General features: G+C 35.0%; 1 protein-coding gene across 6 annotated transcripts in view; it reads left to right on the top strand.

Annotated features, from left to right (window-relative positions):
* Nucleotides 1-18,513, top strand: part of LOC134261379 (ataxin-1-like) — a 43,172-nt gene that overhangs the window by 21,900 nt on the left and 2,759 nt on the right. For 3 of the 6 annotated variants that reach the window (XM_062743820.1, XM_062743822.1, XM_062743823.1), the window contains one exon: nt 13,709-15,225. In XM_062743820.1, the coding sequence (XP_062599804.1) occupies nt 13,709-15,225 (1,517 nt within the window). Of the gene's footprint in view, nt 1-2,658; nt 2,878-7,287; nt 7,432-8,747; nt 9,138-13,708; nt 15,226-18,513 lie in introns of those variants that run through there. The other 3 variants (XM_062743818.1, XM_062743821.1, XM_062743824.1) reach the window with 3 other exon arrangements.

Genomic DNA, 18,513 nt, shown 5'->3' with positions numbered 1-18,513 from the left:
GAGCCGAAGGCTCAAGTGAGCTTTTCTGATCACATTTTGTCCAGCGTCCGTCTGTCTGTCTGTAAACTTTTCACATTTTCGACTTCTTCTCAAGAACCACTGGGCCAGTTTCAACCAAACTTGCCACAAAGTATCCTTGGGTGAAGGGGATTCAAATTTGTTCAAATGAAGGGCCACGCCCTCTTTCAAGGGGAGATAATTGGGAATTAATGAAAATTTGGTGGTACGTTTTAAAAATTTCTTCTCAAGAACCACTGTGCCAGGAAAGGTGAAACTTATGGGGAAAGATCCTCAGGTAGGGTAGATTCAAGTTTGTTCAAATCATGACCCCCGGGGGTAGGGCGGGGCCACAATGGCCGACCAAAATTTTACATAGAAATATAGAGGAAATTTCTTTAAAAATCTTCTTCTCAAGAATAACAAAGCCATAATTGATCATATTTATATGAAAGCATCCTCAGGTAGTGTAGATTCAAGTTTGTTCAAATCATGACCCCGGGGGGTAGGGCGGGGCCACAATGGCCGACCAAAGTTTTACATAGAAATAAATAGGAAAATTCTTTAAAAATCATCTTCTCAAGAATAGCAAAGCCAAAATTGATTATATTTATGTGGAAGCATCCTCAGGTTGTGTAGATTCAAGTTTGTTCAAATCTGCATGACCCCCGGGGGTAGGGTGGGACCAAAATGGCTGATCAGAGTTTTACATAGATATATATAAGAAAATTCTTTTAAAATCTTCTTCTCAAGAATAGCAGAGCCATAATTGATCATATTGATATGGAAGCACCCTCAGGTAGTGTAGATTCAAATTTGTTCAAATCATGACCCCCGGGAGTAGGGCGGAGCCACAATGGCCATTCAAAGGTTTACATAGACATATATAGAAAAATTCTTTAAAAATCATCTTCTCAATAATAGCAAAGCCATGATTGCATGGTCATGGGACTACTTTTGGATTTAAACTTTTCAATAATAAACCAATTTCTACTTTTTCCTAGCCACAGTGCTCAGGTGAGCGATGTGGCCAATGGGCCTCTTGTTTAGCATTAATTTTACACTGCTTTATCAGATGTACTTTAGTTAAACTTTGAATTTATAGTTTAAGTTATATTATTGTAACACGTACATATAAGCACCATGGAAAGAAACTGTTGCACACTTCATTTTTTCATTATGATCGATAGGTTAACTGAGTGTTCAAATTATCACAGGCTAAGTAATTTTCATAACCTTGAAAAAGTACATAGCATCACTTTGTGTATTAATGAGTTTTGAAATTCTTTTATGAGTTTTGAAAATCTTTTAATTTACGAGTTTTGAAAATCTATAGAATTGGAGTTAATAAAACATTTTCCTAAAACACCCTCACACTTTCACCCAAATATAGCTTAATCCTGAATATGCTCAATATCTGTACTTTTCAGATCATAACCTTGAGAAAAAAAAAGTACTATCACTATGTATATATACATATATAAGGTTTGAAATCTAGAATAGGAGTTGATTAAAAGCATTTTACCTTACACCCCCACACCTCCACCTGAATATAGCTTATCTGTTCTATAAATACCATATAGTCTGGTGTTGTCAGGCAGTGAATGCTAACAAAGTGACTCAGGTCTATACACCCATCCTTTATGCAGTTTTGAATGCAGATTAGAAAAAAAATTGATTCACTATTTTGTGGAATTGGAGGGTGTTTACAAGAGAGTGAAGATCTGGGATATACATGTATATTGCACAATCCTTGTACAAGGATCCGGGTTCCTTGCATTCATTGTATTCAGTGTTAGGAATCTCTGACCATAAAATACAGGGGTCAGGAAAAATAAGTCAGTCAAAGAATTTAAAACTTTGGTTCTTGGAAGTAGGAAGAAAAAGGCTGTACTTTATTTTGTTAAAGTTTTTTTTAAGTGTTTTGAGTCTTTTTCTTGTGGTTTATTAAATGTGTTGCTTTAATTGCCATGTTTTTATGGGATGAGGCATTTGCTACCGGGAGACACTAACTGTTTTACTTCTGACTGGTTCTTGATAAAATTTGTTCTTGACATAAAACAATTGATGCATTGTAAAATAAGTCCTTGAATCAGACCTATAGAATAGAAGCTTTTTTACTCATTAATATCCATCCAATGAAAAGAACTTTGTCAAAATTTGCCTTCCCAATAGGGATTGGGAAAATACTACCTAAAACTTCATGAAAGGGTATTAAGTTTCTTCTTTATACATGTAGTGCAAGGAAGGTCAAGATTATCCTATTACTTGGAAAGTAATTAAATATCCATAAAATTACATCATCAACTTTTGATGGTGTCTGTGATGGTGTCTGTGACACTATATGGTAGGGTCAAAGGTCAGTTATGAGGTAAATAAAGATACTTGATGGAAATTTGAATCTAACCCTCATATTCTATGCTGGTTTGGTTTTGGGTTTGATGTGAAGTGTGTCAATATTGTGGTCTCTTGGGTGTCAGCATCATGAAGCTTATTGTAACACTTGATAGCTGTAATAGTACAATGTATGCATGTAGTACCTCTTGTATCACTTCCTGTCAGATCATATAACAGTGAATTCTTTGAAAAATCATACACGTATGAACTTGCATATCTATTACTAAGCGTACAGTACATGCACTTTTAACATATACCAAAACAACAACAAAAAATGAGAAGTTGACTAGACAGAAATGTATTGGAAGAAATTTCACTTGATCAGTGGTTTCTTTGAGAAACTGTGTCATGGGCATGAAGACTTTCTGTGAATATGGTTTAAAAACCTCATTTTTCCTTGGCCATAATTTCTGACAGTGATATACACAGCTGCTGTTTCAGTGGAATTATGGTGCTTACATGTCATGCATAGGGTCCTAATACGTAGGTAAAACCTTGGAGCATAATTAAGATGTTTTATCCCAATTAATCAAGTTTACATATTTAGTCATACTGTCATAATTGAGTGGATTCTTGAATTTATGCACATCTCTTTATCTTGCACATTTTAAAGTTTAAATGATTTCCATACCATTTTTTTCTGGGAGTGATAGTTCGTGTCTTTATCATAGAGGAAGTTAATTCCACCAAGTTTAAATACGACAGCCAATTAATACTTTAATTTTTATGAATTGAATATTGAATAAACTTTAGAAGATTATAGAAATGACAAATTAGTAAAAAAGAGATATTAAATGATACATGTATTAATATTAACTTCTTAGTATCTGATTTATGACAAATTAAGTTACATTTTAGCATGTGTGTGGCATGTTTAATATGTGAATCAATATACTCTTGTGAATTTAATTTAAAAGACCAATAGCCCAAACATTGATAAATCAGAACTTTTGTATCTCAGATATTGATACATGTATCATAACCACCATGGATTTTCCCAAAGTGAGTTGTAAGTCTTATCCACTTCATGTATTTTAACCTAAATATCTTGAATCCTTAACCAAGATCTCAAAGGTTTTTTTTTGTCAGCTACATTGAGTATGAGACTATGAGCTAATAAGGTTTTACTGTACCCTAAATTGCAACACACCTAACTGTAGCACATCTGTCTGTCATGGACTATTAGAACATTCTGAGTTAGCACAGTTGAAACATATGTTATTGTGGGTCAATCAATCAACATAGGAAGATGCTATTTAAACTTAATTGAATACTGCATGGTGAAATATTAGTACACATGCATTTAAAATATGAATATATATAATTAAAATTGGAAAGCAATTCAAGGTATTCAGATCATGCAATTAATATATATAAAGCCTTTAACTAATGAGGGTGAAAATTCAATATGTATCATTGTTATTATACCTCCAATCTTTGCTATAATGATTTTTAAAATAAATTTTGTGAACTTTTATGGTAGTCTAACATATAGTAATGAGGATTTGGGCTGAATTCTGTAGTTTTTCCTTTATTTTGTAATATGGACACAAATTACTCAGTACCATATTGTGAAAATATTATATGAACAGCATAGGCATTATTCTAACAGTCACATTTTTGCTGAAGATCTGGAAACACCTGCCATAATTATAAGACTCTTCAGATGTAGTAAATTGTGAAAATTTTTGTCGTGAGTGCATGATCCAAAAATATCCGAAAGTTAAAGGGAAATATTTTCAAGTTGCATACCAACAGATGCACAATTTCACAGCAGAGGTTGTAAAACCCAGGGCTGTATTGTTTTATGATGAGTGCAGCCTTGAAATGGGAGGACATTGTAGTATACAGACCTCATTTTTTTTTCCCCTCTGTTTTCGGTTGTAAATGTTGCGGATCCAGGTTTGGACTTCCTGTTGTCAGGTCAGACAACTAGGTGCAATATGTGCCAACTGGTATATCGGGATCAGGTGCATTGACAGGGATTTATCAAGGTTGTTTTTACTACCGGTAAACGGTACCTTTCCCCTCTTGAAAAAGGTGGAAAAATTACCCTTTTTCAGATAGAAAATTCTGCGATTAAACGGAGAATATTGAAAACATTGTACTGAAATTTTTCGTTTTTGTTTGATTGAAGTTTAACAGCATATCCTAACTCCCCATCGTAGTCATTCAAACGCTTTTAAAAGAGAGAGTAGATTATTCAAGCTTCCATTTGATATTGATCGGTAAACATTTGCCCTGTCCATGATGTCGAAATATACGTATGCAGAGTTAAGAAAAGTGTAGATGAGTAAGATGGAGCTTAAATCACTATGAATCAGAAGAATGGAGTAACAACAAAAACAATGTTAGTAGTGAAACATGAAAAACCGAATTGATTTGCGATAGATATTGAGAGAAAAAAATTAAATAAAGTATTGACCTGGTTTAAATTTTTTTGTTATTTAATATTTTGTCTCAAAAGTGAAGTTTTTGTGGCCTTTGTAAAGGTCTACAAATGACCCTCAGAAGCTCTAAGAATGCAGGATTTTGCTCCATTTATTTAAAAATTTTCCGGGGGGGCATGCCCCCGGACCCCCTTAGAATATTTCGCGCCTCCGGCGCTCAGATCGAGCCTGCGGCTCTCATTTTTCCCCTTTACATATAAAATGGTAGTAAAACAAAATAGCTAGATAAATCCCTGATTGATAAGTTTTATGTAATTGGAGGAACAATTTGCATCATCAGCAGTTTGTTCTAGAGGATTAGAATGAAAACGTTACTTAATTCTTTTATGTTCCAACTCCACGTGAGCCATTTGTCTTGTGTTTTAGCGCTAAGACTTAATGGAATCAGTGTTTTCAATAAGAGCCGGCAACCGGCAAAATTGACCGCCTGTACGAGAAATTTTGCCGGCTATGAAATTTCCGTCATACATGAAATCCATAGATTTTATCGCAACTATTTCCATGATCTGGAGTAGCTTCCCTTGAGTGCGCTCTTTTTTCAATGAAGTTTGATTAGATCGATAGTGTCATGTAATGGCGTCGCGGACAACGAATATTTGAACGAAGTCATGGAGAAACGTGCTGGTTCTGTAACACATGCGTTTGATATCACATAACTTAAGAGGCATAAAGCATGGCCCCTTTCGAAAAGACATGTTTGTTTTTATAATTTTCGAATTGATTGTGCGACAGCCTCAATATTAAGTGAGGGGTTCCCCGGAGAAACAACAGCAAATATCTATATCTAGGCCAATATAATTTTAAGACCTTACTAAAAATATATGAATTCTTACAGAATTTCCTCAGAATGACAATATCAAATGTTAATCCAAGACGTGACTCAGACTAGAAATTCTTCCAGAATTTCCTTAAATGAAAATGCAAAATTTTCATGTAAGATCTCTTGAAATACAGGGACAGTATCGTTTTCACATTAGGGAAGGTTTCAATGTACTAGTATTTTGTATCAAATTCCATTTTCTTAATTATTTTGTTCTGACAATCTGTACAAAATGTCAAAAAATTAAATCAGTTTATAATTTATTTTATGAAAACTCTAAGATTACAGAATATTAGAATTTTTATGGGGTACTGTATGTCATCAAATTTTAAATTTTTAACTAAATTTTTTTTTTAAATATGAATAAAAGTCCTGACCAATTTAAGTGAAAGGGGATGAATATGTAGAATTTTCAGTATAATATTTTACCCATACAATTGTCTGTACTATAATTTCATACTTCAGTTGTCTATATGTTTTTATAGACATATAGATATATTTTCAGAAGAAAAAAAAACCCAGTCTGTCAAAAATCTGTCAAACAAATCTGTGAAAAAGGCAAAAATTGTTTTTCTAATTGGCTTTTTCTAGGTAAAACTTGATTATTGATAGTGACAGAAATGTGAAAAAAAAAGTGCTTTTCAATGGCCTGAGAGGTAAGAAAAGTGAGTCAAAAATGCTGAATTTCGTTTTCGGCCGGGGGCCTTCGCCCCCCTGGGCCCCCTACCAGGGCTCTGCCCTGGACCCGCTGGGGGCCTAATTGCCGCGACTGGTTTCCTGCTATTCCTTCTATTTTTCCTTCTATTGAAAATCTTATTGAAAACACTGGGAATACATTTCATAAGTTTGTTGCTATAGGTCAAGGTTAATGATACTGAATGTGACAATGTGTATTATTTTGCAAATATGTAATATTAAGGGGAAAACAATGCCATCTTATTAATGAGCTAATGGTTAATTGCTTTGTTATCCTTTGCTCCTTTTTCTGTTTGTCGATACTACAAGTTTGGGCTTTATTGATCAATTCTATGGTACAGGTTTCTGTAACTTGTTGAATGTCACAAAATTTCTTTCCTATCTTTTATCAGAGTGTAAAAATCTGTTATCAAAGAAAGGAATTGCCCTTGTTGCATTTAAAGAAAGAGTTATTGACCATCAAAATGACTGGAAGTAATGCTTGCGAATCGTTTTCAGTTAGAAGCCATATGGGTGTTACAGTCAAATCAGTAATTGAATGTTTTTTTGCTGGTGTGGTAATTGCCACACAGATCACAAATCCTGATAAGCAAAAAAGAACCCATTGTATGCCTGTGAAACAAATTCCTTGTCTTTATGCATGGCTCTTTAATCACTGGGGTGTTATCTGATATTTTGTCAAATCACGATTCGGAATTATAAATTGACCTAAGAGGGGTGTAAAGTCTTTCTACCTGGTTTGTTTGTTTTTCCTAGGAACAAACACCTGAGATAGATTTTAAAATTCTTTGCCGAAAAAATTCAATACACACTAGAGGCACTAGACATTAAAACGTTACCACCCCCCAGGGGCGGCTAGAAGGAGAGACCTGTTTTGACCTTGTTTTTGATGAGTCACTCACTGCGGATAGGCTGAGGGCTCTCTTTACTATCAACCTGTACAACTTCTTGTAGTACATCGTTTTTATCGGGGGACACCTCCAGCACTCTTGGCATGGGAAGTCTGTGTGGGGTCTCCTCCTGTCCTAGCCTCTCAGAGTGGCAGCTCTCTTAGAATGGTCTATACACCAGGTAGGATGTTATTAATTTCTTCAGAGCTCTTTCTTTCAAATTCTCCATCTCTCTCTCTCTCTTTTTACTGAAATGGCAAAACATGGCTAAGGAGGGCTTTGGTAGATGTAAAACTTTAAAACCATGTTGCAATCTGTAAAATTCTTGAACTGTTGTAGTCTTGCAGTTGAACCTTGGTTTTCGGCACAGAAATATTGCTCTTGGCAGTGGTGTATTAGTTGTTAAATCAAGGTAAAATTATGTGTATGACTGCAGGGTATAAACGGGCTATCTTGCTTATTCAGCTATATCGTTGTGTAATGAGCACTCCATAAAGTTTTCATTCACAAATACACATTTCCCTGGGTCGCTGTAAGGTCCATCCTTTATGTTGTGTGGATGACAACAAATTAATGGCCTTTATTTCTCTCCTTGGTGTACTTGACACAAGCCTGACATAAACACTTAGAACCACCACTCTAACTGATAAACATCTGCCAGACGGTTTGTGTATTGAATTTTCAGACATTACAGTGCTTTTTTTAAAGTACTTGGTATTCATTATTACATGTATTTGTCATCATCAGGAATATAGATATATGATAAAAAAGAGGAAGAAATATGTAAAATATGTACAGATACCAAAACAAAAGGTTTCAGGTCTGCAGAAACTAGGAGCAATTAAACCTGCATGAGTAATGAACTGACATAATTACATTAAATCAGGGGCATTTGAGAAGTCTTGTATTAAAGTTTTAAGTAGCTTAGGCATTTCTGCTGCTTTTTTAATCAGTATGAAGTGCATGACTGAGGATTTTAAGGGTCAGTATTTATGGCCTTGAGTGCAAAGTGATTGCTGTGTTTATTCAACTCTTCTATTTTTTTCCAGGTTAATTTAACCTGTATTCTTACATTTTGTTTCATCTGTGCAAATGAAAGATTGAGATAAAATCATCAGTGTTCATTAAAAAAATTTAAAAAAAGTACTTGGGGGGAAAAAATGGTCAATATTAAGTAATGAGAAACATATTGTGTAAGAAGGCTAACCTTGAAGTGTTAAATAAGGATACAGAGTTTCGAGCTAATTGACGTGTTAGATTAGGGGCCATACAAGTTTGTAAATCAGAATCGATATTTCTCATAATACACCTGGACACAGATTGCAGTGAAGGGCATGTGACTTGATTACCTGGCTGTTGGAGAGGCTTTTGATTCATAATTATAGTCTGAATGAAAGCTTGGTCATCGGCGGCCCCTTTTGTTTGTGCGCAACCATTCCACATATGGAAAGGAACTAATTAATATTGTTCGAATCGCTGAAGAAGTGTATACATTTTTATATACACAGATTTGGGTGACAAGCATGATGGATGGGTCGCCCCAACAGAGTACGCAGTGAACTTCGTCAATGAATATACTTATAGCTGAAACGAGACGAAAAAACGCTTCAGTGCACATGCTTGGCAAAGTACACCAAGGAATTTCATAGTTTGCCCAAATACTATCAGCAGATAAAAAAGGTTAAATCTCCTGCTACCGAAAGAATTCTGTCGTTCGAAGGGCTCTTTTTTCTTGCATTCACAAAGGATTAGAGGCACAAATATAGCACAGACTGGTTTTTCCTTTAACATGCAAATCATGAACAATGGATAAAACATTTTGGGTTGTGTTCGTGTAAATTTATGAATAGACTACGTATCCTCCTTGCTATGAAGGAAAGATAGATGGTAAGTGGCTTATATTTAGTTCATTGTTGTGCATTGTGCATTGTATTTAAATATTGACTCTGAAAGATAATATTTTTCTATACATGGAGTTTGAAGCGTAAATGGGTCCTGCACCCATTCCTTAAATTTTTTGTTTGTATTCTATTCTGCAGTGTATTTTTTTTTTTAAACTTTGAAACATTTGACTGGCTTTTGTAGGTATGTTTTTGTTGTGTTCGGTTTGTTTTTCTGGAATTTTAATTAAGGTGAGACTATGGTCGATATAACATCTCGTTGATTATGCCCTCTTGTTGGCATATGATGATATCAGCTAAATCTATATCCTTCTCTTTTTTTTGCTTAAATTAACTGAATTGGTTGGATCAATGATAAAAAGAATACATGACCTACATTGCAAACTGGTAACTTTGTAAGACTCCAATCAATTCTGTATGCTACCCAGACTTTTCAAATGATTAAGTCTGATCATTTAACACTAATGATTTTTTGTTAAACACCACCAAGCAACGTAAACTAAAGCTTAGTTTTTATCTGCAGAGAAGAAGGGGTTTTTTTGCGCTCTTTTTGCCCTTTAGGCGGTCAGGTGTATATGTCAAGGAAGTTTGAAACAGACACACTTTTATTTCTCTATGGGATAAGGTTACATGTACCTTTGGGAGTCTGCACGCAGGTCATGAGAATATTGATATTCGATGCTTTTGTAAATCAGAGATGTCGTATTATCATGAGTTGATATTAACCTCAGAACAATCTAAAAATAACAACTCAGAAATAGGTGTGGGTATGTGAGGATTAAGGTCTTGGTTGTGAAGTCTTACTGAAATTGAAAGAATGTCATTAATTTTGTAGTTTCTGACATGTTTTTTTATCATTCGATTTTCACTTTTCTGTAATCAAGTAGAACTCTCTCTCTCTCTCCAGATGTATATATTGTTACGTCAAATGCTGTATTTGAACTTTATGTAAGATTGGACTTTACATGTCTTGACTAAATCTAATTTTTTATTGACTTCACAGCCATAGATTATAAATTGTCAAGCTGCAAACAAAATTGGAAAATCGTGAAACAAAGTTAAAAACTCATGAGCTTAAAGTTTAAATAATTGTTGAAATGCACACAATTGAATCATGGACTGAAATTAAAAAGTTTGGAAAGCAAGTACTTACTTTTGAAGTTTAAAATAAAAAGTTTGCAAGTATCCAGAAAAGATGAAAAAAATTTATGTAACACACAATTTCTTGAATGGTTGTAACATTTTTATCAGGACTTTGAAATGTAAAAAGATAATTTTGTCAATTACTTGCAAAGATTTTTTCAAATGTAATTAATTACTTTCAATTACTTTGACAAATGTAATTAAATACATTTCAATTACTTTGAATTTTTAAAAAAAAATTAAAATATTTTTTTTTAAATAAGTTTTTTCTATAGCGAACGAAAACTTTCATTCAGATATGTTTTTGTTCTTGGGTATGATAGCTAGGGGTTCACACCTGGTCAAAATTAGACCTTATAATGAGTGTGACACACTGTAAAAAATTTATGTTAACATGCATTTTTAATCTTTTTTGTCAACAATTCCATTCATTATTTTCTATCTTAAAATGAACAGAATACAGGTACCGGTAAATCTAAAAGGGGATGTAGTTAGTCTAATTGCTCTAAAACAAAAAACTGTCTAAGCAATCATTGTTATAATTTGCAAGTGGGAATAGGGAAAACTGAGATTTATAAAACATTTTATATATTTAAAAGTTTTTAAAATATTAACTTTCATTTTGAAAAAAAGTATAAATAAAAAAGTAATTGAAAATCCAGTATTTAAATACATTCAATTACTTGATCTCATTTACTTCCAATTACTTTGAAAAATCTTCAATAAGGTAAAAATATAATAAAATAGAATCGTACAGTTGTCATTTAGTAATTAACATGTTTTTTCTGGCCTTGTCAATTATTGATCAGACTGAGTATAGAAAATCACGGTCTCTTGTTATGATGAGGGTATTGTATAAATATATGTAACTGTCATTTCCATATATATCTTGGCCTCACAGGTGAGCATTATAAGTATTAGTTGATATTTTTAGTGTGCGTGATACTCTGGCAATACGTACTTCTGCCAAAAAGGTGTTTCCTGACACGGTGCTTCTAATCAGTCTGTGTGAATTAATGCGTGTGCAATTAGTCTGCTTTTATAATTATTTGCCAAACAATTATGAAGGTGGAATTTCTGATGATTATTTTATTGCTCCTCAGTGCAGTTGTGTTAACACTCATCTGACAAACAGAGAGAAGTGATTATGATGGCATTCTTTTGGTTTTTTTCTTCCACAGGCATGACAATATTTTTGGCAAAATGAAGTCGGAACAAGCAATTAAATGACTTTTACTGCCCATTAAATGCTGTTTTTCATTGGAAAATATTTCAGAGTGGTGAAGGGTTACAGTATTGGAGATTGGAAATGAACATGCAGTTACAATTCTAGTGTAGGTTTTTTTTCGCAATCACGTGTAAGAAAGTGATAATTATTTTAAAACTGCATTCGCATCATGTATGAAACCTTGATGTTTTCAAATGCTTTTCAAATGCTTCTGTTTTTTTAATGTTGTGAGTTGAGTTAAATAACTGTATGTCGATCTCCATATTTATCGATAACATTAATTAACACATTATAAAGATCGGTCAGGTTTTATTACAGACTTCAGTGCATGATGTTCTGCACTTTCTTTCAAGTGCTTCTTCAAGATATTTTGGTCAGTGGTTAAATCTGAGTCTGCTTACCGAACCATCGTAAATTAAGGTGCAGTTTGCAGTATAGAAATTTAATCACCTCTGAATTTATATCAACAACTCTAATCTCTTTGCCTTCATGTAGATGTAGACTTGTATTTTACTGTATTTCAATAATACAGCTGATTCTTAGTTTGTGGGGGTGTGTTTGGTTAGGGAAATCTTCCAAATTAGCTTGTGAAAAATGTTTAAAGTACCCAGGTCATAGGTTGAAGGTTACTGACAGCTTGCTCAAAGAGAGAGAGAGAGAGAGAGAGAGATGGTGAAAAGGCAGAAGATAAAAGCTTGAAAAACTTGATTTAACAGGATGCAGTTCAATTGTGTTCGTATGGACAATGCTGCATTTGTTATCAAAATGTGCACAAATGGTTTTTTTAAATAATGTGTGTCATTGGGTATGATTGTGGAATATTAAGCAAATGAAAAAAGCCTAAGAGGAAACAATTTCACTGATACTTTTGATACTAATCATAGCTACTGGCTATCAATAAGTTAGAATATTGGCCATGAAAGTTGATATGAATTACATTTTGGTGCATGAAAAATGGTAATTTGGATGAGGAAAATCATAGCTGTGTAGGCGTCAACACAGAAAAATGTTTCAAAACTGGCTTTACTAGCATACACTGGGTCATGTGATTGGAAATGCACTTGGATTGCCCTCGTATATTTCCCAAACGTCTGAAGACCATTAAACTGTTTTGTCTGGAACTGTAAAAACATGAAAGAAATGGTGAAGTTCACACATTGAAGAGTAATTGCACAATTTGATGGAAATTAAACAGCACATTAGGACCAAGGATTAGGTCAATTTACTGTGTGTTTATGACCCTGGTCTAATCAATGATGGATGCTGTTTAGTTATGGTCAGTCTAATATTGATTTGCTTTCTGTGGTCACTGATGTGCATGAAAGAGTCCATGCAGTTGGCTATAGCAGTAACACACACAGCAATCAATAAGGGGCCTGTTTTTTTTCTAATCCCAGAGTGATTCAAACAATGTCCAACACTGCCCTAGTATTTTCCAGCTTTGGCAGTTTGTCAATAGTGATCTCTTTGTTGTATTTCATTCATTCAATTCCTGATGAATGGACTGATTAGGAAGACATTTAAATTCCTCAAGGATTTATTCGTACATGTGTATATTTATATAGTTAATATATATACATATGTACATATATGTACTGTGAGTGAGAGATTTAATATCCTAGTCACTGCATTAAATACGTGGGGAAGAATGTCCTGTTCCTATATATATATATAGTACTAGATTTACTACTATCAATGTATGTAGACATGCAGTACCTAGTAAAGCACTGATAACTACTACAAACAGTGGTTGGTATGACTATGATGTGTTTATTTATATACATACTTATATATTTACTCTGTTTTTCCTGTCAAACATGTGAGGAAGTGTTTGGTCTAAGTCCATTTATATTTATAAACTTCACGTTATGACTTATCAGTGCTATATATATATAAACATTCTTCTGGTCTTGAAATAACATGGCTATAATTAGTATTCAAAAGTGCATATGATGATTATGTAAATCAATATTACTGTGGTACAAATTACACAACTGCCTGAGATTTTTTTTGTGCAAGCTAAATAGGAATCAATCCATCTGGTGACGTACGCAAGAGAGCTTTTATCTGTAAATGGGTTCCGATTTTTTAAAAATCAAGGTTTATATGTTTCAAGTTGGAAATGAGGAAAATTCAATAGATTACAGAGAGAGATAGTTTAATTTTTTTATTTATTTTATTTTCAGAAACGGAAGATGTGAATGCAGCCTCCATTAATTCAATTTCTGATGTACGACATGGCTTTGCTCCATCTACGAAATCTGTGCATCACAAGACCCTTTGTCAGCTACTGACGCAGAGGAAAGAGACGCAGCGAGGCAATGAGCAACAAGTGAGCGAAGGGGAGAGAATCAAAGCCAGGATCGAGGAAAACAACAATGAGGCTCTGGACCTGAAAAATGACAGTAGTGAACGAATGAATAAAAACAACAATGGGTTCAGTAGAATGACTGGAAGTGCTCCTCATAATAGCAGTGAAAATATCAATTGGCTTCACGATGGTTCTAACAATCAAGCTTCACCTCCGAGGCCTTCCGAAGGTATGATAAGTAATGCCAGCAACATAGGAAGTGAATCCCTCTCTACGACCATGTTAGCTTCAGCAGCCTCACCCGGAAGTATGTCGGGGGTGTTCCGACCCCCCATGAACGAAGCTGCCTCTAGACTTCTTACCCATGGAAATAGTCAGTACCCTGGTTTGTATTCCCCAGGGGGTAGTGCTAGCAGCTCAATATCTCCTTACTCGCTGCAAGGACACAGTCCTTCCTCAGTGCAAGGATCACACTTACAATCGTTAGCACATTATAATACATTTTATCAGAATCCATATAATTTACAGAGGTCCGGTATTCTCTCTGGACCTTATCCACAAATCGAGTCCTACTCCGCTGTGTTACAGAGTATGGGCACTGTGGTGCAACAGACTTCCCACACCCAAATTCCACGCAATACTTACGGTCCAGTGACACAGTATTCGGGGCTCAGTAGCTCGCACCCGCGCTCAATGTCAGCCTCAATGTCTCCGAGCCCCGACGCTCACCACGGAGCTAGTCAGGCTGAGATCATTCACTCAGACCTGAAAAGGGAGAAGCTACCGGAAGAACATGAAATAATATCTCGTCTGAAGGATGAGCGTGCTCAAAGTCTTTCATCACTTGAATTTTCTGGAGGTAAATCTGTTTCATTTAAGGACCCACCTCGGCGGGATTCTCACCGCGAGGTCAGCTACAAAGTGCCTAGTGGGAAGGAGGGGAGTTTAAAACACCGTATTCTGACTCGTCCCTCGGACAGTGCAATACAGAGTTCTCACTTAGACTCAAGGTTCACCACCTACACGGGGGATGAACCGGCCCTAAAACGATCAAAAAATAATCACGGTGGGGTGTCGACCAAACATTCCATGGACGAGGGGCCCAGTGTGCACATGGTGCCTCTACAGACCTCCATGCGACAGAGCCCGGCCATGACACAGGGCTCAAGTGCACAGTTACATTACCCTCCCCATTTCATGAAAGGATCAATTATACAGCTTAGTAATGGGGAATTAAAACGAGTGGAGGACTTGCAAACCGATGATTTTGTACAGAGTGCAGAAATTAGCAGTGATCTCAAAATAGATTCCAGTACTGTGGTGAAAATTGAATTCAATCCAGACCACAGTACGGCCATTCTTGGCTTTGTGGTCGGGGAACATAAAGTACAGGTGAGTAGCATTAAATATGATTTTTCAGTATGCTATGGAATCTGTGGTGTTGGGTATAAAGAGATTGCTACCTTGTGTAATTAACTTCTTTGACAGTATACTGACCTACAGATAATAAAATAGTAATGAAAGTTGTTGTCAGAGCTATACTGTGCAGTTATGTAAATGTCTGCATTTCAACTCTTATTTAAGCCTGTTAACAATCCCATAATTCTGCCATTATCAGAGAAATAATTAGCATTGCTAAGAATAAATATGTCAGGATTTCATGTCATAGTGCATGAAAGGTGAACCTTTTGACACCTATGTAAATTTTTTATAATATGCCATTAATTAATACTCATTTCTGAAATAAAACATTTTATTTTGAGGATTGATTTTAGGAAATTGAAATGGTATTTATAGTTTAGTACTGCACTTGCAGTGATGTGAAAGAACAAGATTATTTTCATAATGATCGACTTGATTCTCAATTTCGGTCTTTTCGGAATTTTTTTCTCAGTAAAAAAGCTATATGCAATTCCTTTCTTTTGAGAAAGACAGAAGTTATAATTTAAATTACTATTTTTCTAGCATGCATAATTTTACAAAGCTTGAGATTAAATTTCATTAAAAATGCAAGCACAAGCATATATGTCAATATAAATTGATCCATAAAAATAAAAATAGCTTAATATTTTTAGAGGACTTTATTTTTTGTTGCAAATTTTCTGGAACAAGGGCAATGATCTAAAAAATTTATAAATGTCACTTTGAACATCCATTAAGTAAATTTATATTAGGCAGCAGCAGAATGTAAATAGCCAATAAATTTTCTGAATAATTAAAATGTCTCTCCTACACTTTTCATTGTTTTTTTCTGCAATGTCTCTAGAAGCTAAAATCAATAGAAGGTCTTGCAAAGATATATCTAGCTTTAATTAGAAGAAGACATTTGAGACACCCTCCCCCTTTCCCCTGGTAAGATTGGGTTTTTAATATGAATCGCATATCAGCAGAAATGTTGGAGGGTGTAAACATTATTTTCTGCTGAATTGCCGCCTTACACATGTCAGTGCAGACAGCGAGTGACAATCAATGCTCCCAGTTCGTCCCGTATTGATCAGAAATCGTCAACTTGTTGACAATGTGGGGCTGCACTCCCACGCCACCATTAATAATTCCATCGGTGGTGGTTTTGTCACATAACCGAGCATGGAATGAGGGGGCAGAAGATTAGTTTGCTCATCAATATTAGAAAACATTCTGCTCTTGAAAGGTTTTGGATTTAAAAATATGACATTAAAATGACTTGAAAAGTCTCAAATTACATTTTATATTTCATATGTAATTTGAAAGCCGAACAGATGGAAATGAATGGCGATTTAAAACGCATATTTTTTTCCATTGAATAAATTTTATCATGTTTATCAAATGACAGGTTTAGTACTAAGAGCAGTCTAGCACAAACTATTGCAGGACTGTAGGAAGGGGGAAGGGATGCATTGCCTCTTCCAATTACGTGTATGAACCAAGGTTGTCCCTATAAGAATTCAAATCACTGGAGACATTGGAAAAAGTAGAAGGGCGTTTGAGGTTCCTCCCCTAACAGGGGTCTCAGGGGGAATACCAGAATAACTGAGGGATTATGTCATTTTAAGCAGGGAAATCCCCCTGGGTCTTATTGACAACCCTGAAGGAACCCTCCAATCTCTTCCAAAAGAAAAGTAAAATTGCTTCCTCCAAGTTAAAAAATGGTTTAGTATTAAACAATGTAGACATTTTTACTTATAATCTTTTCTGTTCTGTTCCTCTTGGTTGTTGAATTTGTAGCTGTCTCAACATACATATTTATAATAGGTGCATGTAATGTTTTGAATCCTCATGAATATTAACAATTTGCAATTTAAGGTTCTGAATATAGATCTAAATGCATTTTTTATGATAATTTTATAGCATACTTTAAAGTGTAAAAAAATTGTGAATTTTATGTCTCAAGTTTTGTACTAGATTATATAGTAAAAATACATGAATTCTTTGAAAATCTTCTTCTCTGCTCCTAGGTATTAAATAAACTAACTAAGTGTATAGTTATGTTGATGCTTTTACCAAAATTGTGAATTTTATGGCCCCAGGGTCAAGGGTTCTGGTGTGTGTAGGGGGGGGGCTCTATTGATTATATAGTGAAAATACATTAATTCTTTGAAAATCTTCTTCTCTGCTCCTAGGTATTAAATAAACTAACTAAGTGCATAGTTATGATGAGCAAGAGTGCCTCAACCAAAATTGTGAATTTTATGGCCCCAGGGTCAAGGGTTCTGGTGTTGAGGAGGGGAGGGGACTCTATAGATTATATAGTGAAAATTCATGAATTCTTTGAAAACCTTCTTCTCTGCTCCTAGGTTTTAAATATACTAACTAAGTGCATAGTTATGATGAGCAAGAGTGCCTCAACCAAAATTGTAAATTTTATGGTCCCAGGGTCAGGGGTTCTGGTGTTGAGGAGGGGGGGGGGACAGATTATATAGTAAAAATACATGAATTCTTTGAAAATCTTCTTCTCTGCTCCTAGGTATTAAATAAACTAACTAAGTGTATAGTTATGATGAGCTGCTTTTACCTAAATTGTGAATTTTATGGTCCCAGGGTCAGGGGTTCTGGTGTTAAGGCAGGGCTAGTTTGATTATATATTGAAAATACGTGAATTCTTTGAAAATCTTCTTCCCTGCTCCTAGGAATTAAATAAACTAATTAAGTACATAGTTATGATGAGCAAGAATGCCTCTTCTAAAATTATGAATTTTATGGCCCCAGGGTCAGGGGTTCTGATGTTAGGGCGGGACTCTATTGATTATATAGTGAAAATACATTAAATCTTTGAAAATTTTCTTCTCTGTCTCTGGGTATAAGCAGATTACCTATATAGTCATGATGAGCAAGGGCCCTAATCTTGCATTGTGAATTTCAAGGACCCTGGGTCAGGGGTGGGGGGGGGGGGGGGGGCTCTACCTGAAAATGAATTAATTGTTTGAAATCTCTCCTGTATTTATAAAACATTTATTTATTTTTTGATAGGCAATTTTAAGAGTGCCTTTTTAAAATTTGTGCAATGTGTGGACCTATGTCACAGTGTTAGGGGCACTACTGATTATTGCTGAATATTACTGATTAGTTGGAATGCATTTTTGTTCCCCTACCCTGCGTATGGGTATTTAGTAACCAAGCTAAGCAACTGCTAAGTGTACTGTTATGATGATCAATGGTGCCTCTTTCAGAATTGTGAATGCCATATATCATCTGGCTTAAGTT

Source organism: Saccostrea cucullata, unplaced genomic scaffold, assembly GCF_032062105.1.
Source record: "Saccostrea cucullata isolate Sc308-1 unplaced genomic scaffold, CSIRO_AGI_Scuc_v1 ctg627, whole genome shotgun sequence".
Taxonomy (NCBI): Eukaryota; Metazoa; Mollusca; class Bivalvia; order Ostreida; family Ostreidae; genus Saccostrea; species Saccostrea cuccullata.
Note: the sequence above shows the minus strand (reverse complement) of the source record. Positions and strands in the feature narration are given on the sequence as shown.